Source organism: Chrysoperla carnea, chromosome 3, assembly GCF_905475395.1.
Source record: "Chrysoperla carnea chromosome 3, inChrCarn1.1, whole genome shotgun sequence".
Classification (NCBI taxonomy): domain Eukaryota; kingdom Metazoa; phylum Arthropoda; class Insecta; order Neuroptera; family Chrysopidae; genus Chrysoperla; species Chrysoperla carnea.
The window spans coordinates 50,617,470-50,643,185 of record NC_058339.1 but is presented as its reverse complement, the minus strand read 5'-3'; the positions used below and the strand labels follow the sequence as shown (position 1 = coordinate 50,643,185).

At 28.6% G+C, this 25,716-nt stretch overlaps 1 protein-coding gene across 1 annotated transcript in view; it reads right to left on the bottom strand.

Annotated features, from left to right (window-relative positions):
* The window catches only part of LOC123294656 (protein bark beetle), a 60,425-nt gene that overhangs the window by 12,671 nt on the left and 22,038 nt on the right, over positions 1-25,716 (bottom strand). Inside the window, exon 2 of the mRNA XM_044875756.1 lies at positions 5,760-5,929. Within this exon, the coding sequence (XP_044731691.1) occupies positions 5,760-5,929 (170 nt within the window). The remainder of the gene's footprint in view (positions 1-5,759; positions 5,930-25,716) is intronic.

Sequence of the window (25,716 nt, the reverse complement as noted above, 5' to 3'; positions counted from 1 at the left end):
ATAATAAAACTCAACAATTTAAAATAAAATTGACTCAAAAAAAGTTTCCTCGGAAACTTTTGCGTTGCGAAAAGCATCAGTTTTTTTTTGAAAGTTAACAGTTGATTTTTGTCATCCTTACTTAAATAAATCAGTTTAATAAATATAGTGGGAGCGCAAATAAATGCATATTACGTGATAAGAGTCGAAATCCTGCATATTTTCATTGCGCCTCCATCATTTATTGATACATCTGGAGATATATTTATATATGCTCGCCTGGAATCGGTACGATTTTTTGCGTGTAAAGCCTTTGGATTCAAAGATTAGAGACTGACGCAAGGATTGACTTCACGTTAGGAAACTGGAGTTATTAAACTTTAAAAGAAGTAAACTCTCTTATGCTAAAAATTGAACATATCGTTCGGTTTTTCATAGGTTTGCCTGTCAACACATCCGAACACAGAACATCGATGGAGTAAAAAGGGCTAAATCACACAATCATTGGAGTACTTAAAAGAGAAAGAAAACTCACACCGCAGAGTAGTTACACCAGAATAAGAAGAAGTATGAAAGTGCTTTTTAAAATTGGTAGACAAAAATTAATTTTTATTAAGAGAAGACTTGAATGAGTTTATGTTACAGTTAAGTAATGTTAACAGCTTGTGCTAAATTAATAAAATTCTCATTAGAATACAAATAACTTCTTGGATACTTAATTTATATAGTTTGCTGAATATGACAATAAATTTTTTCAAAGATGACAACATGCTCAGCTGAGTGTTGACAATTATTTTATTTTATTTTTGTTATGGTATGCACATTTTAAATGGGGTCATTTAACTATTTGTAAAAAATAAAATTATTATATTTTATGGAGGAGATTCCTTTAATATATTTTAACGTAAAGGGTTTTCTATTTAAAATGATAGAACTTCTTGTGTAAAACGTGAATTTCATTGGCTCATAATGTTAATATGCGATGACTTTTTTTTGTTTAATAAGAAATTTTAACCGGTTCAGTAAATAATCAAATAACATGTGAATGTAATCCAAACATGAATATTGGCCGATCGTGCCCTTCTAAAAAAGCCCAAATAAGGCCTTCGAAGATATCCAATCGAATCTATGCGATTCAGTACATAATCGAAAATTATATTTTGTTGGTGTTCCAAAATTAAAGCAAAAAAGGAGCTAGAAAACTATCCGTTAAAAATTTTTGTGGCCGTGAGAGCTTTTAATCAGAATGAACATTTTGGGGCGTTTTGAAAAAGTCCATTTTCCTAGTCATATACTAAAACTATAACATATTTGTGACTTTGATTGCCCGCAATTCAAAAACTATTCGTTAAAAGTTCGTGGAAGCTTTTGATCAGAATGATCTAAAAAACATTTTGAATGGATTAGAAAAAGTTTCACAGAAAGCCATTTTCAAATGTAATATGGCAGGTCTTTTGAAGTTCTATCATTTTAAATGGAAAACCTTTACAAGTATAATTTTTTATTGATGTAATTATTTTAATTAGTATTAATTTTGCCTTCCTTAATTGTTTTAATGGTGATTTTAATGTGTTTGGGTCAATGCAAAATACAATTATTATTTATGGCTTTATATTTTTATTAATCATACATTAAGTGAGTATTTACTATTTCGCAATACCAGAATGCAATACCTACCTAGCCTTCGGACCAACAGAAATGGAAGAGATTTTACTCTAATTAATTCTTAGATCCAAATCTGGTTGATTTTGCGCTTGAACGACAAATTTCTGCACTAACGATTAAAGCTAATGCAACGGGAGATCGTCGATCATTTAAAAATTTTATCCAAATCATAGAAATTACTGATTTAATTATCAACAGATAACCAATATTTTTATTTTAAGGTCATTACTCTTGAAGATAATTTTTTTATCCAAATCAGAGGCATTTTGAAAAAATCGAGAAAATTTCAAACACTTTTTACGAGCTACTGCATTTTAGTTTTCTTACGAGCTTTTCCACTGTATAACGTATTCCGTTTAGGGGCGGCTTATACTTAAATTAGTTGATTTCCTTATTTGTTGAGGGAGGGTGATTGCCCCATTTTAATCAGCCCTTATAAACAAAAATAAACGTTACTTAAAGAATTGTTAAGATAGTCATATCCTTAACTTTAAGTAACTTTTTAATTCATAAAATTATAAATTATACAAGACTAGTTAAACAGAACTGTACAAAAATTTGTAATATAAAAAAAATTATATGTAATTATTTTAAACCATAAATTACAGGTATGAACAAAAATTTTAATTCTTTTTCTTATTACATGATTTTTAAATAATAAAATACATAAGTACACAAAAAGTAACGTTAATTATTGAAGACATGCAAACAAAAACATGCTTAAATGAATCAGATTATAACAATGAGCATAATTAATTTAGAAAAAATCTAGTATGAACGTCATATCACTTCCATACACAAACTAGAAAAAGTACAATGCCCCATTGTTTAATCGTTAATATTATAAGAACATATTTGGTGCATCAAGAAAATTCAATTAGTTGCATGACGTTAATCACGATTATTTTATTTAACAAGGGAAATTTGAAGAATTTAAGAAATCTGATGGAAAAATCTAATATGAATTTCCAAACAGCAGGCGGCAAAGAAAACCATTCTTAGTATTATAAATATCAAAGAAAATCATAATAATAATGAGGTTTAACCTCGGTTTTTCAGACATCCATCTATAACAGAAGTCAGCCATCATTATTTTTAATCTTTATTTTATTTTAAACTATATCCGATTATTCAATTAAATTTACGTTGTGAGTGGAGTCGGTTACTTCGTTCTTATCAAAGCGACGACAGTGATTATAATTTACCACTCTGCCGCTGCCTGGATTCGAACCCGCAACTTCCCAGTCAGTAGTCAAACGGTTAAAGGCGATAGCGCTTTAACCGTTTTTACTCGCTCTACCACTGAGCCGTTTTTCTATAATCAAATATAATAAAAGAGACCTCTATTATATTTCGAATTATATCTTGATTTTGGCCAATTTCCAAGATCAATTTTTGTATTATAAAAGTACGCATTTAGACTACCATGAAGTCATCATCAGTATGAATAAGTAAATCGTAATTATACTTGTATTGTATGTTACTCGTTGCTAATTTGGGACGGTCCGCAGTCGTATTTCATACTGATGATGACCACATGGTAGTCGAAATACGTATGTATATAATACAAAAATTGGGGCGAAGTCGAAATTTAACTGTCTTACTATGACATTGTATGATAAAATTAGAAAATTTTAACATTAATTTTACTTCAAAAACAATACGCTTAAATTGCATAAAACATCGTAGACTATACATGGAGGTCACAATTATTTTAAAGTTATAATTTTTTTTAAAGGCATAAAAATTACGCTATTGTTTTTAAATTTTGCAATGGTTTTAATTCAGTAAGCAAGCATAAAATACTATCACAGCTATAAAAAGATATTTCGGAATAATTGAAACTTTAAATTATCTTCGCTTTAAGATTAATCGATTTCGATAATACGATAACAATATGTTCGTGTATTCCAATTAGAGGTTTCATATCATTTACCTTTATTAGGCTCTGCCTAGATTAAGTAATATTGATAAACTAACTTGTATTGTTAGTATGAAGTCAAACAAGTTCGACATAACATTACAATATATAGTTAAGCAGGTTTAGTTAAGCACGAAAATTATTTTTGATTTGAAATTCGATGTCTCGAGAATAGGGTTAAATATCTCCTTGAGCACTTCCAACGTAATAACAGCGAACATGTTTAACTTAGGTACACGTGTAACTTCTATAAACGAAAATCTGTTAGTTTTTACGATCGAACAACAAACAAGTTTGTTTCTAAGGTATTAACTGAAAAATTTACTCCGGAAAATACTGTTCGTAAAGAGTTTTTAGCTGGTGCCTGAGAAATTATTTGCCCAATGGTCAAAAAGACCTGAATTTGTTATTTTTTGGGTCATAGTTATTCCTAAAAATGATTTTTACTTAAATGTGAGAAAATTTTAGAATTTGATGAAGGGTATATTTAGGGTAATTCCACCCTCAAAAAGGCAAAAAACGGATTTATTTTACGATTGGATGAATACTGAAGTAGTATCGGCTAAAATACTGTAAGAAAAGCTGTTATGGCTTTTCGTATATCTCGAAAAATAAAATAAATCGACGAAAATTTTTCGTACCACTATTCGAACACCAATAAAAAATAAATCTAATTAAGAGTTTTCGAGCCATGGGTGGGTGAATTATCAAATTTTATTACCAAATTCATATAACAATGAAATTATTATTTTTTCAGTGAAAGTATAAGTAAAATTAATTGAAACATTTTATTATGTTCATTGAAAGTTATGTGCAATTTTGTATTAAATCAACTACAAAGATAAAATGGTATTGTGAAAAAGTAAATTTTTAAATACAATAATAATCCTCACCTAACAATTAATTACTACGTGGGTAATGGATTAAAAAAAATTTTTTTTTCTTTCTTACACGCGTGAAACCAATTTTACACAATTAATTATTTTTTCTTCTAAAATTGTCAAATTATTTTTAATTAAATAATAATTTTGAATTTTACTCATGAATAGTTTTTTCATTTTGTAATAATTTAAAAGATCTTGCTGCAAGAGGTAGTGTTGAATTTTATTACTACTATATCGGTAATTAACTAGAAACATGGGCCGATACTCTTTGATCGCCAATTATATCAATAAAACAACAAAAGATTGTTTTGAAAATCCTGCCTAGCCCTAAAAATTATAAAAATCCATACGCTATTTATGATTTAGTTTCATATACTTTATGAGATACCTGATATACCGTTTGTAAAGCATCTCGTAAGCCAATATAGTATATGAAGTAAGAAGCGTTTTTATGGACGTATAAGACAAAGAAAGACTCTTCAGATTTTGCATAGTGTGTGATACGACTCTCACCTAAATCAAATTATATGATTGCACGCGCATCACATACAATAAATTGTTCTTTGTCTTATACATAAGAACGTCCATAAAAACTCTGCTTACTTCATATACTATAAAGGCTAACGAGATGCTTTACAAATGGTATATTATAAGTTTGGATGTATGTTACTCAATCACGCCAGAACGGCTGAACTGATCTGCATGAAATTCGACACAGAGATAGATTATAGTCTGGAATAGGCTATATATCCCGGTAAAATGTATGGTTCCCGTGGCATAGATTTGTTTTAATTTTTCACAGAGCAAAGGATCGACATGATTTTTGCATAGGTAGTGGTAGTTTAGTCGTCAGAAAATGACATAGGGTTATTTTTATCTCGGAAAAATGCACGGTTCCTATGGGATAGCATATAGGAACCATGTTTTTTAAAGGGTTTTGTAAAAGTTCGTGGAATGTATTTTAGCGCATTTTTCTGAAGAAGGCTTGCTTAATTTACACAGTAACGATAAAATTTTCAAAATCTCTTTTAATTGCGAAAAACATGGCGGGGCGCAGCTAGTCTTAAATAAATGTGATCAGATCCGAATCCAAAAAACAATCGTTAAATCGTTATGTTTCGAAGAAAACGTAGGTAAATGAGAAATATCAGAGTTATCTAGAAATTTGTTTTAAACCAAGCCAAACAATTGATGTGCTTCAAGATTAGAGTCAACGATCCAATTTTTCGAAATACGGCTCAGTAAATTTTTAATTGACCACTAAATTTTTAATAAATCTAAATTTAAAAAAAAAGTATTTAATTACTTACTTTCTGGAGTTTGTACATACTGAACGCCAAGCACCTTTGTATTTTATTTGAACACGTCCTGCTAAAATACTTGGTCCATCCACCAATCGGATATCTGGTATTGAAGACTTTACTGTATTTTCGTCAGGTGTTTGATTACTCGTTAATGTTATATGTTCGTTTGATGTACCCTGAAATAGAAATTATTTTTAATCAGAAAAAAATATTTGAATTGAAACTTATTTGTGGATGTCATGACTCGCAGATAAATTATCAAAAGTACAGTTTACAATTAAGAAATTAACAGAAAATAAAGACAACTGCCTGGAGGGACGGGCATAATGCAGAAAATTATTATAGGCATCCTTAACACAAAATTTAATTCGTTAAAATTATTTTTAATTTCACGTTAAAGTTTTTATTCAAATTCTTATCAGTAAAAATACTTCTTAGCAGTTAACGATCTCAAAGAATTAAATAAGGCAATTAAAAAATTCATAATTAGAAACAAGAAATTCGAGAATACAATAAAGCCATGTGTTATGAATATAAATAAATTCTAAAACAATGTGTATTTGATAAAATATATTATAATGTGTATATGTATGTTATATGGTAAGTTCACAAAATGCTGATTCCTCTGATTTCGTATGTGTAAATTTTTAAATTGACGAATTTTAGTCAAAAAGACTACTTCAACACGTCTGTTGATATTTTTCATTCATCGAAAAGTATTGGGAAGTTATTTTAATGGGTTCGATTATCCAAATCGAAATTTTTAACAAATCATAACGTTTCATAGTCAGAACAATGCTTTAACCACTTTTAAATCGATGTCTGACGATTTCTAGTGAATAGTTGGTGATAACGATCTCGGATTTGCACCAGTCGTTGCGTTATAACATCAACATGTGCTGAAAGGAATGATAAAAGTGCTGCGGGCAAATTGGGGCCTTGGAGGGATTTAAAAAAATATTTTTAATTCGAAAAATTTTGTCTTGCGTTTTTCACCTTTTGTAAACTTTAATTTACTATCTTATTCTGACTCTGTACTCTTTGGGAAACAAAGTAGTATAAAAAAATATTATTCCAGATGGCTATTATCCGACCGTTGAGAAATCTTCTAATATTTCAAGGTAACATTACTTCTAATATTTCAAAGAAATATAAGATCATAATCTCACTTTCTATTTCACTATTATCTCACTTTCATAAATGGATATTAACTACAGTTTTTCATTTACTGATAACGATTTGAAGGTCCTTGAGTCTCAAAATTAATTGAGTATAGAATTTGTGGATAGAATAGGAATAAGTAAGTAAACAAATAAAACGATGATATCTCAGCTTTCAGTTACAGAGGTTAATGCATATAAAATTCACTTGCTGTTTCAGCTATAGAGGTAACTATGGCGATAAAATAGAAAGAACGAATCCCAGATATCAAGGTTTGATTCGTCCCACTTACCGAGGTAATTCATTGACAAAGTGTTGGGACTTCAGGATGTGTTCCAGTTATGGAGGTTTGTCCCTAATTCAGGTCCCAGCTAACCAACTTTCACAGTATATATACAGGTCAAGCTAATAGAAACGTGTTAAAAAAATTTTCTTGCAGCAAGTACCGCGTTTCGATTTTAGTACTTTCCTTTACTCGACTTTTTTTTACAAGTCGTTATAACAATTAAATAATTAATATTGCAGTGTTTATAAGTTGATAAAGGGCCATTAGAGTAGCATTCACATGACTTGTTTTTTATTTTTTTCATTTGGGCTCAAAGACATTAGAAGGATCAACGTTCAATGAATCAACTACACATTAAAACATGATTATTTTATTTATTATTATCATTGCAATAAAAGTTCCCGTGTGTTTAGAGTATAAAAGAAATGTAACAAATACACAACATAAAATAGAGTATTTTATAGAAGAAAATGCCATTGACCTGCACTGAACCGAATGCAGTTGAGTCGATTCAGTGGCTGTATGATATCGTTTCATGGTTATCGTATCGGTGGATGTTCATTGCATCTTAAAGTACCTATTTATTACCATTTAGAATAATCCACAACCAGAAGATAGAACGGCAGGTCACGCTAGCCATTCAAGTCAGTAACTACACTAACAACTTAACGATGGTTGGATATGGATATTATTAGATCTCTTATAGATAGAAAAAGTGTATATTGAGGTTGTTTTTATGATCAATATCATCATCGTTCGACTCCATATATTTATGAACTATTGAGTTTTGCATCGTATGCTCTAACAAACATTCAATTCACGGTTACCGATTTTAACACATCATGAAATAATATGGGCTGTTTATATTTAAATACGAGACGGGAACGGGGAACCTGTTGAAAAATCAACGGTATTGTTTTCTTTATTCGGTATTTTTTATGACCTAAATCACTGAGAAAAGAACACGCGCTAAATAAAAAAGAACAAAATTATATTTCTTTAAGGTGGAAACAGTCTTTTACCTAAAATTTTAGGGCCAAATTTCAATACTATTTGAGACTAGAAATATAAAGAAAATTTTGTTCCAAAACATTTACTATAAAAAAATCATACTCACAATACCGTATTTTATAAAATTTCGGAGAAATATTCTGTAAATTTAAATTCTTCACGAAACAACTTCCACAAAACAAAAAGCAACAATTTCCCAAGAATTTCCTCGAAAATTATAAAAACTACGTGAATGCAAATTTTTTATTTCCAAATTGCATAATCTGATTTGCAGGCATGTAATGGTGGAGGGGACGGAAAGTTCTTGGGTAGGGTAATTTTACTAAAATAAGCATGTTTTTATTTTTAACCTCTGAACCAAAAAAAAGGAGTGTTATAAGTTTGACCCTTATGTGTGTCTGCCTGTAGCATCATAGCGCCTAAGCCGATGAACCGATTTGGATTTTTGTGTTTCGTTTGAAAGCTAATTTAATGGAGAGTTTTCTTATATTCGTTTCAAATGCGAGTTTGAAGTTCCGTACCCAAAAATTTTTCTGGGGGGCTGCTTTTCAGTTTTGTTTTTACTTGTCTAATAAATTAGTTTTGAAAATTAGCTTTTTGTGGTAAAAAAGCAAACATTTTACGGCGGATTGAGTTGGGAAAACACTGGTAAATAATATAATTTAAAATTGCCAAGATAGAAATTCAAATATGTAACTTCCCAAGTCAATACACATACATTTTCATTATTTATCAGATCCCTGTACAGCTATGAAAAGGTCGTATATTGGAAAACAGTTTATCCAGACATGTAGGGTGTTGAAAATAGTTTTGAATTTGTTTTTTGCCCTTCTACTCAGCCGTTTCAAGATCATCGCCTCTTTTCTAGTTGTTTCGGGTACGGAACCTTAAGGTCGCACTTGAAACACTTAGAACACTCTCGATAAATGAATTACCTTTCAGACAAAGAAAAAAAATCGATTCGTTTGTAGCATCCAAGCTTTTAAATGGATAAACCAATTTTGATTTTTTTCTTGTTAGAAAGGTAATTTGATCGAGTGTTCGTAGATATGTTTAAAAAAAATGCTCACCCGTTAGAATATCATTACCTACTTCTTTTCTAGTTGTTATCAAGTACGGAACCTTAAACTCGCACTTGAAAGATAGCTAAGAACACTCTCGATCAACTTACCTCTCAAAAAAAAAAAAATCTGTTTATTCGTTTAGGAGCTACTATGCCACAGACAGACACGCAGATACACAGATACGTTAAACTAATATAACCTTGAGTTAAAAAGCAGATACATATTCAACAATTTTTAGTTAAAAAGCAGATACATATTCAATTTAGAACTTGAGAAGTGTCACTTTCTACATAGCTTCCTTGCTTCATCGAAGTATTTTAGGCTACATAAATGTTTGACTTATCGCAAATAATTCCAAAAAATGAACGCTAGCTTTTATACTCACTATTATAGGTCTAGATAATTAGCTTTGCTCTTATTATTTTAAAAGTAATGCTCAATACACATAAAAAATGCAATTTAAAATTGTCATTAAATCTGAATCTAATTAAAAAGTGACTCAACAGAATAATTGAAGTTATGTTAAAATGCGTATTTAATTGTTAACTTAACTGTAGATAAATAAATTATAATAATCCTATTGTGTTAGAATTTTGTCACCTTATTTATGCAAAAAAAAAAACTATAATTAATTAGTACGTTAAGATTTGGTTGATTAGTGATGCGAATTTTTATTTAAAACAAAAAAATTTTAAATTATATCATTAAAATCATGACAAATGAACACTATTTTTAGTATTGATACCTAATATTTTCAATTCACGCATAAAAATTAGTTAAAAATTCACTTTATAACGGTATAGAAATCTTATTGTTGTGTTTTTTGTCAGCTTGTTTAGGATGTAGGTCATCGTCTTGTTTGCTTGTAAACAAAAAAACCAAACACAGTAGTATTCAAAATTGTACGCATTTTTTTTAGAGAATCTTTCAACGGTTAACATTAAAATAGTTTCACTTTATACACCCGCTTTAAATATATGACAAAAGATTATTCTCTTGCATTTCTGTTGAATTTTAAAACGAAACAATTTGGGGTTAATAGATAGAAGTGGGCTAGAAATTGGCTTCCTGCAATTATCAAGGTAGCGTAGGTACCATAAAACTAATATTTATAATTAATTACTAACATAGATATTTGTACGAAAGGAACATAGTTCCTACCGGGTACCCACGAAACCTCTTGTTCTTTTTTTCCGTATTGTTACGGTTTTCTTTAAGTAATTTTAAAGTAATTTCGTCCAAAGAATTACGAAATTAGATTTATTTATTGAATTGTTTGTCTATTTAAAGTTTGTGACGTGTCAGTTCATTGGATTTTAAATTTGTGAAGATTATATTTTGAAAATAGGTTCAAATCAGTTTAAAATTATTTATATTTGTTCGTTAAAATTTAAGAAACAACTTTATAATAACTGACTTTCCGTCTTTCATTTAAATTCATGGAAAAAATAATTTTCATTTCAATGGATTCTTTTCATTAGATTAAATTTTAATTAATATTTTATTAAACATTTTTTCTTTCTCTATATTTTCGTGTAAGAAATTCGTTTAAAAATGCTTATTAAACTAAAATCTTAAGGCAATAATTATGTGATACTCTGTCAACTTATATAGTTATGAGTAATTTCTATAATTACAATAATTAAAATATGCATAATATCTTGAAAAAATTTCTACTTACATATATGCTATTTGTAAAACATTCAATTTAATTTGTATCTAACTTTTAAAGTTTTAAATAATATAAAAAATCACAAAAAAATGAAATAAAAATTAATTCAAAAATTATAATAATAATAATATTAAATAAAATATTATTATTTCAAATTATATTACATAAAATATATTATCATAATTTTTTATATCATGCATCCTTTTATTGTACACTACCATTGTAACGTTATTATTTCTGCCCTAATAATTTTATTGTCTTTTTGAATATTTCATTTATAAAATAAATCTATGCAAAAAAAAATTAAAATCATAATTTCTTTTATATTTATTAATAAAATTTTACTTTGTGATGAGTAACATCAAAATTTGTATGAATAAGATGAAAGATTGCACTATATGTAGATTCCAAAAAATAGAAAGAACAGATACGTAAATGCAGTGGCGGATTTAAGAAGAAGGCTAGGTATTCAGGACAAAAATTAACTTTTTATTAAATAATAATAATTCGAAATATTTTCATATATTTTCAATAAAAAGTAGATTTTTAAATCGTTAGGTATCTAATATAATTTAAAACAGTATCTCAGAAACTAGTTCTCCAATCTACGACTCAGAAAATTGAGAAAATCACAAAGAACACAAAAATAAGTTTTATTTGAAATATCGCTTTCATCGATTTTAGATGATATTTCACAAATTTACTCGTATAGTGATTGTCGAAATTCTAATCGAACATTAAAACTCGATTTGGTACAAATAAAAAAGATGTGATTCTATTGGAGGAGGCCGTAAGACACGCTTGCAAGGGGATTTGGTCAGCAAATGCATCTTTACCGAAGGTCGCCACTGTATACGGTACATTTTACAGTAAAAGTAAAAAAAAAAATTATTTATAAAAAAATTACTAATAATAATAAAAATCCTTCATGTTTTCTTCAACACTCTGTACACAATTATTTTTAACTTGATTTTTTTTGCTATGTGTGAAAAATCAATTCTCAACCTAATAACCTAGTAGAAGAGCATAAAAAATAGTAATAGCAGGTATTAATTTAAATGCCAGTGCTTTAGTTTCCATGGTTACCCACCCTCGTTTATTCTTTATAGTTACTTTATAAAAACATTGTGCATGTGTTTCTAATGTCAACAAACTTCTTTTGAAAGGATTTATACTGAAAATTCTATCAGATTTTTAATGGGCAAAAAAAAACTTACTTTTAGAAAATTAAATATGTTTTCTTAAAAAAATGCCGAGAACTATATACAGAGTGGTTCAACAAGGATTTCGTTAAATGATAGACACAGTTAAAGTAAAGGCAATTTTTCAATACACTTATAGCCAGGAAAGCGTTCTTCTATAGATTCAAGGAGTTCTTGGAAAAAAAAGAACATTTTTGACAGTAAAAAATGAAGATATGACATCTAACAAGATCTAAGGACCCTTCACGGTGTAAGGGTTGTAATAATAAAATACGAAAACCGTGAAATGTAGGTGTGCCATCACATTGTTTCGAGAAAAATCTTTAGCTCCACTGACTTTTTATTACAAATTCAATTACGTTACGCAATGTCCCCTGCTTGGGACAATAGGTTGCATTTATTTTTTGCCACAAATTCATATACATATAAATGAAATAATAATTTATCTAAAGTATATTAAGTAATTTTTTTAAAATTACATTTTACAATTACAAATAATTACATTTTTGTATTAATTATTATAAAAAATAGTTCTATTTTTGAATAAAAAATAATTTGTGATTGGTTGTGACGTATTTATACCAGTTGAGACAGTGAGCCAAGCGGAATCACGATAAATTCACTTTCTTTGGCTGGTTTCTATGCAAAATTGCGTTATACTATAGTGAAAACAAGTTGAGAGACACACCGTTTATAATTCTGCATGTTATTTTATCATTTCTCTTTGCGGTGGCATTACTAACGCTTTATATCGACGAAAAAAATTTCGACGATTTTCGAACAAAATTATATTAAAAAACATGCAACTTTTCTGTATTTTCAGAATAATTATCCTTTTTCTTAAAATTTCAACCTCCCTGTATCTAGAAAAGTACACTTTCCCGAAAAAGCTTAAAATTTAAATTCTTTCATTCGCAAACAATTTTCTCTTAAAGAATTGCTAGTTCTTCTTACTCAACAGAGAATTAAGTTGTGATTCATTAAAATCTAGAAGTATATAGGTAGAGTTGGCTGAACCTTGCCTCTAAATTAATCGTACCACTTTTGTGAATTTTCCACAAAATAAAACATTTTTTCGAAACAATGACTTCAATTTTTAACAGTTGTTGATGGATATAGATCCTATTAAATATCCGATTTGAGCATTGTGTTATTAGTATAAAAAAATAAATTAGTTAGATTAGTTATTTTACAACTTATCACGCAACTTTTTTTATCCGGTTACGACACTTTGACTCATGGATAAATTAATCAAAAGATAATGTTCTTATTTAAAATTTCTAAATTCTTTGTTCAAACAAAAATCAAACTAATTTATTATTTTATTCAAACATACGAAATCCATTAGACAAATAAGAAATCTAATTAAAAGTCGATTAAAAACAATTATTTTGTCTGGCAAATAGAATAAAATGTAACAATAATTCCAAGAATTATGAATTTCATTCATTCTAAAAATCTGCACTTATATTTATTTTATTTACAGTTTTTTTGCATGAGTAGCAAAAAAATCTGAAAAATACATCAATTGCATCATAATAAGTAGGTAACATTGAAATGATTGAAGGTAATAAATGACTCACACAATACATGCGCTTATTAGAAAAAAATAGGTAGTTGACTCATAATAATAATGCAATATATAATTTTTTATAAACACGTTTATAATGGTTACTAATTTTATAATTATTATTAAAGATAAATATTCATTTTCCTTTCAAATTTTTTTATAATTTTAATCAATTTTTTTTTCATTAATTATTTAACAAGACAGAAGACTCAATTACGTTTTAATCAATTACTGAACTATTTGACAGTCACACACAATACTGATGTTGTCTCTATAAATTTAGTATTTACATAGCACCCGTTTGACCCTTTTTAGTATTTAGATGTAAAAAAAAGAAATTGATCAATGTATGGGACCACATACATTGAATCTATAACCACGGCCATTATCGCTCTGTTGAATTTTCAATACAAGTTCAGTGTTTAGTTCATGCCCAAAACTACGCCAGAGATAACTTTTAAAATTTCCAAATTTAATTTTGCTGCCAATTTAATTAAGATTTGATTTTGTGGCGTCACAATAATTATAATCCCAACAGTTTAAATTATCCGTATGACGTAATTTATAGATAACCCCTTAGGCCCTTAGGGAATATGTTGTAAATAATATCGTAGAAGAAATTTCAAAATTTTCAGGTGACTAAATCCAAGCTTATAGAACATAGCAGCCCCCTTTTGCGCCACAATTATCTGGAAGCTCTGGCGTCGATTTTATTGTCCCTACCATGATTACGCACCCAACGGATAAAAGAAACATAATACTAATGCTTTATAAGTTTGGGAATAGAAACTTCGATATCGCATTGAAAAAAAAAAATTTTTGTCATTGAATCGCGTACTTATTGCGTAAAATGCAGCTGCAAATAATAAATTTTTTTGAGAGCAGAGTAGGACGTCCATTGATCGCATCTTTCACGAAAATTCGATACCATCATTCAACAAAATAATTGGCAAGATTTTTCAGAGCCTTCTCGTCAAATACCTTGGAGCTTTCTCGTAAAAATAGATTGTACTGTGCATCAGACTGTCTTTTGTTTTCAATTTAGGGATATCACCTTTAATAAGTAATATTGATAAAGTATGTACACAAAGGGTATAAAAATATCAATAATAATGTATGAAACTATGAATAAATAGATAAAATAAACAAATTAAATTAATTATGAACGTAATTAACATTTGACGTTTAACGTCCTTATTATCGGTAGTATGATAATAACATATAATAAATATAATATATAACTCTTTATACAATGCATGTTAAAATAACTAAAAATTAAATGTCTTCTGTAAATGCCTGTAAGACATTTAAAATATTAATATAATATTATTTTAAATGTTATTATATATTATTTTTAGTATAGTTATAGTATTTTATTCAATGAAATTGAAATTAGCAATTTCCTGCCATTTACAACACATATGCGCCTCAATTAAAAATAATGCAATAATAATAATTATTAATTAACTATTATAATATAACAAGTGTTCCATACTGTACAGACAATTTTATTAAAAATCACATTAAGGTATCATTAATTAGTAATTGGGTCTTGAGTCAAACATTATTTTTTAATTACACATTTTGCAAAATTTTAATTTTTAAAATGCTAGAGTAGTTACATGGTATCTAAAATTTAAAGCAGATTAAAGGCGCAATTCCACTGAGGCAACACTGGGCGACATGTCGCTTGATATTTGTTTCCAAGTGTTGCTTATTGTAGGCGTGCGATAACGTACGTAGCACAAAATTCAATTAAATGTCGCATGCAGACTTGTTGCCCCATGTCGTATGCGCTTTGTCGTACACGAGTGTGGCATGCGTTCACTAAACGCCGACACCGTTCGACACGTGGATTCATGTCGAGAGATGACGCATTCGACAGACGACAACAGTCAACTTGTAGCAAGGAGACATATTTTTTGTCGCTTTGTGTGTAGCATGCGTCAATGATGCTACATGTTGCCTCAGTGGAATTGCGCCTTTAGATATTCATCTCAGGTTTTGCTTTACGAGAGGGTAGTAATTCAGAAGGTGGTTGATTTTAGGAGGACACAATTTTTTACACAAAACAGCACGTAGACCGTAGGCGTAAAGATATAATTAACCAACTAAGTATAAAAACAGTTCAAATCTAGATAATGAAAACAAATTTTCCTGTAAAAAACGAAATTTATAAAATAGCCTTTGACGTAATATAGACAATCTTTTTGTGTGAATTGTTAAATTTGTCTTTCGCTGGAAAGTAAATTCATATTTTTTGTCTTACCATCACTTTCAGTTTCTTATATTAGCTGATAAATGAAATTATCAGCGGAAAAGGTGGCAAAACACAAGTATGGTACCACAATGGGCTCTATAGCCAAAGTGTGTCCTTCGGGACAGCCAATATAACCTAACCTATCCTAACCTAGCTAAAAACAAGCATGATTAAAGCAGCCCTCAAATTAAAAAAAAAAAAAAAAAAAACCGTTTCAACTCAACTCTTTATAAATAAAACACCATTGCCTGTCGGGAATTAAAACATTTATCAAAGCAGAAGAAAATGATAGAAAGATAAAGAGATAGTAATTCATGCAATATGACAAGAAAGATGGTTAAATTAACTAAAAAAAATTAACATCCGATCAAAAAGAAACCTTATAAAAGGTATAATTGTTTCATAATTATTATTGAATTCGTTTGAGTTGAAAACCACATGCTACGAAGTAACCGTTTGAAGTTCAAGTTAGGTAAAGAGTTTTTATGTAAAATTATTCAAATGAAAAAAATGATGACATCTGTTTACATAATAAAAATTACGTTTTAAACATGGTTTACACCAAATGTTAAACAAAATGTAGAAGATAAACAAAAATATGTACAGTTTAATATTCCTTTAAACTTCATTAAGCGAAAATTAAGATACTAGAAATTTCAAGACTTTGTCAGGTGACAATTTATAGGAAATTCTTTAATTCAACTAAAAGTGAATTTAGTTAATTGTAATGTAAAAACCTTCAGAACTTCTTCTATCTTAATAGAACTACGAAATCTTGCATTTTCTCTTTTATGCCTTTATGGTAAGCTGATTTTCCCATCGCTTCCACCATATTTGATATACATACTTTTTTTTGTATTCAATAAAAAATTTAAACAAAAAAATACTTTTTAAAGAACTAGCTTTTATTGTTCTAAAAAGTAGAAAATAATTTTTTAGTCACACATACATGATTATTCGTTAAAGCTTGAGGTGCTCAATATAAAATACCAAGAATGATTCGAAGCAACTCAAGCTTTTATGAATATTCATGTATGAAAGAGTCCTACAAAATTATTTTCTACTTTTTAGTACAATAAAAGATTTTCCTTTAAAAAGTATTTTCTATTAAATTTTTTTTAAATAGTAGAAATGATGACTTTACTTTTTGGAGGCTCACTTGCCACAGAATAAGAGCAATAAAACCAGACCAGTCTGAAATATATCTAACTAAATTTTAAGCATAATGTTAAAGTGTTCAAGTACTTAAAATACTTCCATGATTACTATGTATATAAAATTAGAAATCTTCAAAACTAAGCTTTACTTACTAAGTTTTTGCCAAAAACTTTTTACATCGATTTTTTGCATCTTCATTCTACCTTTTAGCGCACATATTTTTGGAATACTTTGTTACATGTGGTATATTGAATATACTACCATCAGTTTCAAGACCACAAATAACAATAATCTCTTTGTTTAAATAACATAATTTTTTAAGCATAAAATATAGTTTAAAAATTATACAATTAAATGGTGTTTATTTTTACAAATGGCATCCGCTAGTTAATTAAAAATAACCTTGAAAATTTTATATTATAAATTTGTTTATAAATCGAGTTTGATTTTTAATATAAGCCACAATTGTGAGGATGTAATCGATTAAAGAAAAACTTGAATATTAATTAATTTTTTTAATTGTTTGAACAATTTTTTAAATCTTTCAAAACTTACGTGTATTGCGTATATTTAATCAAATTGAATTGGGAGTTTGAGCCATTTGGGATTTGGAAAGATCATTTATAAGTTTTATGGCAAAACTGTTTTTATTTTTTCATGATAATTTTAAAGTTATAGACAGTTTTAAAAGAACTTTTCAAAAGAGAAACGAAAACGCCCGATAAAAAAAAATATTCGTAAAACATCGTGGTGACGTAATAATGTTAATTGAATAGTATACACCAGGCATGGGCGAGTTATTTTAAGTCACAATTATTATAACTTTATTGTGTGCCAAAAACTTTATTGCGTTTCTCTTTATACAAGTCCGCATTGCTCATAGAGGTAGAAGCGAGACGGGTATAGGACTCTTCTACCTATCTCAGTTTCTCTTATAGTAATGAGATAGATAGAAAAAAATGTTGTCTCTCTGTCTTACTCGTATTTTAGAAACAGAAATATGACGGACTTTTCTAAGCCACGTTTGCCCATGCCTGGTATACACCGTATACAATTATTAATTAACATTATGACGTTACACGATCTTACGAGCATTTTTTTGTCGGGCGATCTCGTTTCTCTTTTGAAAAGTTTATATTAAAACTGACTGTAACTTTAATATTAACATGAAAAAATAAAAATAATGTTATTATATTTAGTCTTTGGTTTTCAACTTTTTTGTAAAATTATAGTTTATTTTTTATTTTATTCATTAGATATCTAAAAAATAACTTCCTAGTTATATTTAACACAAGTATACATGACATATGAATTTTATGAAATTTTATACATAGAAATATCATTTGTACCTACTTACTACAGAATTAACACGTACTGAATTTATCGAAATATTGATATTATTTATAAATTGTGACAAAAGTCTTTGTGTAAATCAATATTTAATATTATTATAAATATTAAGTTACAATACAACATTTTATTTTCACTTAATTCTAATTAGTTAATAGTATGAGAAGGTTATCAAGGTCGACTAAACATTTATCCATAACTTTCATAAAAAATTTAATCCAGATTAGCCCCACCAGGAAAATAAATTTAATGAAACAGAAAAATTAAAAAATCAATGGATCGATTATATAAAAAATTTCCCGAATACTCCACTAGACGACGAGAAACCGTTTACCCTGAGCACCAGGTACCTCTGAAATCAATTCTGCCACAATATTCGAGTTCAGCGATCCCAAAAATTTGAAATCATTTTCATCACTATTAACCGATTTGTGAATTTAATATTAATGGCCAATTTAAAATGCAATTATAAAATAAATATTAATTATGCTAATTGCATATTTTTAATTTTTCTTAAATCAGACTAGGCCACAAAATTTCCTGACGCTCTTACGAATCGAATGCCGAAAGCCCCATTAAAATCCGACTTAGGTACTGCTCAAATTTTTCGAACCTTATTCCTTCGTTTCGTCGTATAATAATCATTCATATTTCTATATTGTCTACAATTTTGCTTATTGTAAATGATTCATTTTGCTAATATTTACCGACATTTACCAAATTTGAGTGAACTGTCTTGCATAAATATAAAAAAAAATCTATAAAAATTCTTTGTTTATAAAAAAGCAGTTATATTTCTTTTTATAAAACTATTAATAATATACTTTTGCTTGTATATGAATTATGAATGTTATTCTATATAATACCTAAGTACGCGGGTGTGACCCTAAAAGATTTACAGGTCGTTGTTGTTCTAACTCAATGAATAATCAGATCAAATGTCTTAATAATAACTCTTCATAAAGTTCTCAGGTCAATTCATCATTCATTTTACTTAATTAAAATTAAAAATATAAAATAATACATTTATTTAAAAGTGTGGGCGCAAATGTAAAAGGTTCTTTAATTAAGTTGTATATTGCATCTTTCCGGCAGAACATTCACGAAATGCATTTAAAAAAAGTATATTTTTTATAAAAAAAAGTATAGAAAATACGAAAAAATGGAATAATTTTTTTTGTATATAAAATAATTTAAAACAAAATAAAATAGAATTTTTTGTAAATATTATTTTAGTATTTTTGTTAAGATGATAATTGAAATTTAATGAATGAAAGTTTTTAGTCACGAAATTAGGTAACAACTTAACAACATATTGTGTTGAATTTATTGTTTAAATATTGTATGTAATTTTAGTCGTTTAAAAGTAAATGTGCGTTAAATTTTATAAATATTACTTTCTCATACTTGCCTAATTTTTTTATTTTTACAAGCATTTTTTATCTTGAAATTAGATTAAATATCTCAAAATTTTACTGGGGTTTTTTCGATTTTTTATAAATTTTCTTTAAGGCGCGGCATTCTGGTCTAGAAATTTGAAGAAATTGACTGTGTATATTTTAAAAGGCTAGACTCTTAAGAATATGTCCATAAACGGATTTTTCAAAATTCGAATTATTTTTGGAGATACAGCGGATTTTTTGGTAACAAAGTTCGAATTGCTGGCTCTCTACTGCGAGCTTCTGCTGCTTGAAATATAAATAATAATCTTTATCATTTCCTTCGACTTATTTTATCATTTGTTGTAAAATCGATATACCCGCAAATTTAAAAATCTGCGGCGGACGAAAAACACCTCTATACCTATACGCAAGTGTTTACTTGTTCAACAAGAAAAAAAGCAAACGAAAAATTTTGTTTGTATTTAAATAAGAAAGGAGATTGGTCCGGGATGTCTTAAAAAATTTATCTTTTAAGGATGTATGAGCATGACAACAATGATTGATTTAAAGGCTCAAAATTTTTTATAGAATACTCTTTGACCGTTTATTTATTAGAAAAAACAATTTCAAAATTGTAAAGATATGTTAAGGTCGTATACCACCTAAACGTAAAACTTCACTCATGCTTCGTGTAACATGAGTTCAAAAATCTTTCATTGAAATTCTATAAAATCTTACATTATACAACTTACACTAATTATAAACGAAAAATTTGTTCAATTTATTGAAATCTGGCTTTACTCACCTGAAACAAAGAAAAGTCAAGATAAGTAAACTATACTTAATTCGAAAGAAATAATAATTTTAATTTATTAATTATAATAGACTAGATTATTTTAGTTACTAGTGATTCATTCCGGCTTCGAAAGAATAAGAAAAAATTGCAAATTAAAATCACCTGCCAGGCTATTTTAGCCCCCACCAAACAGGCGCGGATCTAAGGGGGGAGGGGGTCACATGGGTCATGACCCCCCCCCAAAACAGCCCACATTTCAAAAAAAAGAGCTGAATCAATATTTTACAAACCGAAAAACAAAAAAAATCTTTGTTTATTTGGTTTTTTTGTTATTTTATTGAAAAACAAAAATGACAAAAATCCTACGCCCCCCCCCCCCCCAAAATTTCTAGATCCGCGCCTGCCACCAAATCATGCCAGGCGGCGATAACTCGTTTAATTGAATATAAGACTTTAAAATGGTGTAAGTTTCAAACTGCCTCAAGAACATTTTTTGCATAGGAAAAATTGCAAATTAAAATCACCTGCCAGGCTATTTTAGCCCCCACCAAATCATGCCAGGCGATGATATTTCGTATGATTGAATATTAAACTTTAAAATGGTGTAGGTTTCAAAGTACCTCAAGAATATTTTTTGCATAGCAAAAATTGCAAATTAAAAATTTCATAGGTCACTAACGCCCCCCAACCTCCCAGCCAGGTTGTCGATTTCACCATCCACACATTTGCAAGCTATCAACTTTAATATTTTCAATGTGCCTCAAATATGTACTCAAAAAGGAACTCAGCTCTCCAGCTACATCAGAGCAACATTAAAACACTCTATGTAAACGTATTACACGTTCAAAGAGCTATTCTAACTAGATCTTTAGAGACATGTACATTGACATTCTAACGATAAAATTTTTATACGACACAATTTTTGTCAATAAATGTAATTATTTCCAATTTTATATATTTTTTTAAATGTTACTGGGTTCCACAGACACAATAAAATATACATTCATACACAAATAATTCGGGACTTTGTAACAAAACAAAAACGGAAAACGGATACATCTATAAAAAGGAAATAGGTATAATATCATCTCTTTTATTGTAATAGGATGTTAATTTAACATTGTATTATTGTTATTATTATATAACTTGAATATTATATGAAATTTAATGGCCACTATTTGACATTTATATAGGTATCTGTGTATTGGATCATATCAATACTAAAAATATGAAATTCTTTATGTAAATTTATTTTTAACATTTAATATTGATATTATTTATATCCTAAACCCATAAAAATGTATTTTATTAAAAAATATACAAAGTTATATGCCAAAATCCAGGCTAAATGTACAAATTTTCATCGTATTATGTCGAAATTCTTGGTGTAGTTAGGTACCGATCTACGGCTTGCTTTAGTGAGCTTTTTTTGAATGATTATTTAAGCGGTTTTATCTTCGAAATACAATTCGACGTTTAGGTTAGGTTATATTGGCTGTCCAAGGAGGACACACTTAAGCTATAGAGCCCAGTGTGATACCAAATATGTGTTTTACCACATTTCCGCTGATAATTTCATTTATCAGCTCCTGAATTATTTAGATAAGCTCAGTGCGCCTCCTCCATGCATACACCATGCACTACACCAACCCATCACGACTATTAATTAAAATAATTTTTGTTGTGACGGCGGGGCTCGAACCCGCTACCGTATGCATACTGCGAAGGGAATTGGTTACGATTTAACTAACTGAGCTACTAGGGGATAATTATCCTGATTGCTCCTCTCAGAATTTGCACTTGCAATGAGGTAATTTTTCAACATCTACTCAAAACTAAGTTTGTTATATAACTGAGCAAAATATATTTTGTTCTGCTCGTTAGTTATAATTGAGGATAATAGTTCGGTTTTACATTCTCTCCGATAATTCTAAATATTAAGTTGGTGAAGCAATCAATAATAGTCAACCCAATTAGGATACAATTTCCTATATGAAATATCACTTTTTTTTATTGGTAAACTTGTACAAGGTAATGCCATTCTCATGATCTATTAAATGATGTTAAACACAATACTATATATAATTATTACTATTGTACATTTAAAGATGACATTTAGGACTCCGTACCGAAGTGGAGGCGTATTTAAAATCAATATCCAAATATCAGCATTACTCTAACGAATGGTAGAATTCTGGAAGCGTGTTCTAGAAGGGTAATCTTTTTTGGCACACGTAGATATGTCAATGTTTTGTAAAATACCTCTATCTCTAAGCAATGCAAAGTTAGCAGCTAGAATAAAATATCTCAAAAAAATTTTCTGATTTTCTTATTTATCTCTCAAAGGGGTACTCTTTAAGAAAATTGACAAAAATCAGGATATCTAGAGTACTTTTGTCTCAAAAAATAAAAAATCGAAATCCCTAAACGATTGGATCGACAATTTTTGAGATATCGACTAGAGTCGTATAAAAGGGATCGTACCGCAGAGGAAAGTTTCTTCAGTTGAAAGGTGTCTGTGCTTGCTACGTAATACAAATGCGGTACAGTTCAATAATTTAACGTCTATGATCATAACTGCTCGTACAGAACCGTTTTCGGTAACTATAAAATCAATTGAACATGTCACATTCACGCTTTTCCGATCAACGAACAATGCGGAGGTGTGCCAACAATACCTATATTAGACCAATAATTCTCCTAATATAAATATAATAATTAATAACAATACAAGGTTATTTTGTTATTATATTACTGATACTAAATAATTTAACATTCAATTACATCGTAACTGGAAATAAATTGAATTTATAGAAAAAAATTAATAACTTACTGCAACATTCCATTGCATTTACTTTTTATAAATTATTTATTATTAACAACAATTATGTGTGAATCATATCGAATATTAATTGTTTTTATTTAATAATAGCTGTACCTACCTTCTGCTGCGCCGCGTGATGGCAGATTTACAGAATCGTTGTTAGGGTCTTTTTTTAAACCCCGAACCAAATAAGTGGGTATTATAAGTTTGACCGCTATGTCTGTGTGTCTCTCTGTGGCATCGTAGCGCCTAAACGGAGGAACCCGATTTGGATTTTTATGTTCCGTTTGAAGAGTAATTTAATGGGGAGTGTTATTAGCTTTTTGTCTATTGCAAGTTTGATTTTAAAGAACTAAAAAATAGGTGGTTATCATCAAAATGGAATCACTTAGGAGAAGGCTATTTGTATATACCTATAAATACTGATTTTGTCTATAAAGTGTCCAAAAATTAAGTAATTCGTATTCAACTGCAGTCATAATAGGCAGTTTGCATGAAATGTACCTAGTTCAGCATATAAACGTCACAAATTATACTTCCAAATAGAAAAGTTTTGCTCAAATATTTTTTGTTTTGTTTAATTTTAAAATAAAAACATCGCATACCGCTATTTTTGGAAAATATCTTACTTTTAATAAAACACATTGCCAACCATTAGAAACTTTATTATTGATTTGCAGTAAACAAAGATTAATTCGTAAGATCTTAGAAATTATTAATTTGTACCTTAATTTTCGACTACATACATTTTCATTTTTGTTATCTGTTTGGGTAATTATTAAGGATTTAGTTTATTACCGTCATAAGTTTACGATTGCGTAAACATTATACCATCATCATTGCTATAGTCGTTAAAACACTGTGTACAATAATAATCTCAAGTACATAAAACTTTTTTGCAACAAAAGAAACAACCGATTTTTAACACTAAGAAATACAAAATGTCTTTATTAAAAAATTCAGAACTTATATCAACTATCATCGATCCTAGACGCTATGGACACCGTTCAAAATCGATCATAGATTTTAGAGTCGTAGGTAGAGCCTCGTTTGTCGCAGGTCATAGAGAAGCATTGCTACTACTTAATAATTTCAAAAATATTAATATAATTCTAAATTTACTGAATAAATCAAGACAGAACTGAAAAAGCATTCCATCTATTTCGAAATCGGTTAAAAATGTTGACGCTGCAGATAGTAGGTAATATCTAAATTGTTGTTATACCGTTAATGAAACGACATTAAAATTGAAGATAATATCAAGACATCTTCTAATGATGTTGTCTATAAAGTCTAGACTACCACAAATAAAAATGTATATTTAGTATTTATCATTGTAAATTTTAAGCCATTAACCTTATATTTTACAAATGATGTCATGTTTTTTGTTTCTTCACACAACAATATCAATTTTTAATTGTTTTCTTAATTACAAAATAGAAAATATAAAATATTTGTACAACCGTTAAAATTTCACGCATCTAACATCTAGATATCAAACAAATTGTATCTGTTTGAACTTAAATTAGGTACAAAAACTAACTTCAACAAGTGAAAACAAACAATTGACTGAGTTAATTCTTGAAATACCATGTATACACAGTGTTGATTACTCTATCACATTACACATACATACATGTCACATAACTGATATAGCCATAAAATACATACTATACAATTTGCGCATAATTAGCGTTTTCACGGGTAAACAGTGATGGTTACGAAAAAATGTTTCAAACAAAAGTTGTTTATTTTTTTATAAGGAGCTTTTTTAACATTTAAGCGTTACAAACTTGGGACTAAACTTAATATACTATGATATATATTACATACATACATGGTATAAAAAAGCAAAGTCTGGAATAAAGGGGTGGTTGTTAAAAAAAACCTCAAATATTTAAATTGCGAGTTATTTTACTGTGAAGAAAGAATAATTTTTAATAATTAGTATTCAAAACAAGTCAAAACAAACAATTGACTGAGTTATTTGTTGAAATACCCTGTATAGTAAATTTCGAAAATTTTTGAAAGTAATTTCTATAATTTTATTTAGTTTTCCGAAAATTTTTCGGTAGAACACTCTAGTTGAAGCTACCTACAAGTTATCAGCTCCATATCTTTTAAATCTTTAGAGAAAATGAACACCAAAATTTTATCATAATTTACGCTCTCATGGAAAAACAATGATAATTACGAAGAAATGTTTCAAACAAGGTTTATTCTTTTT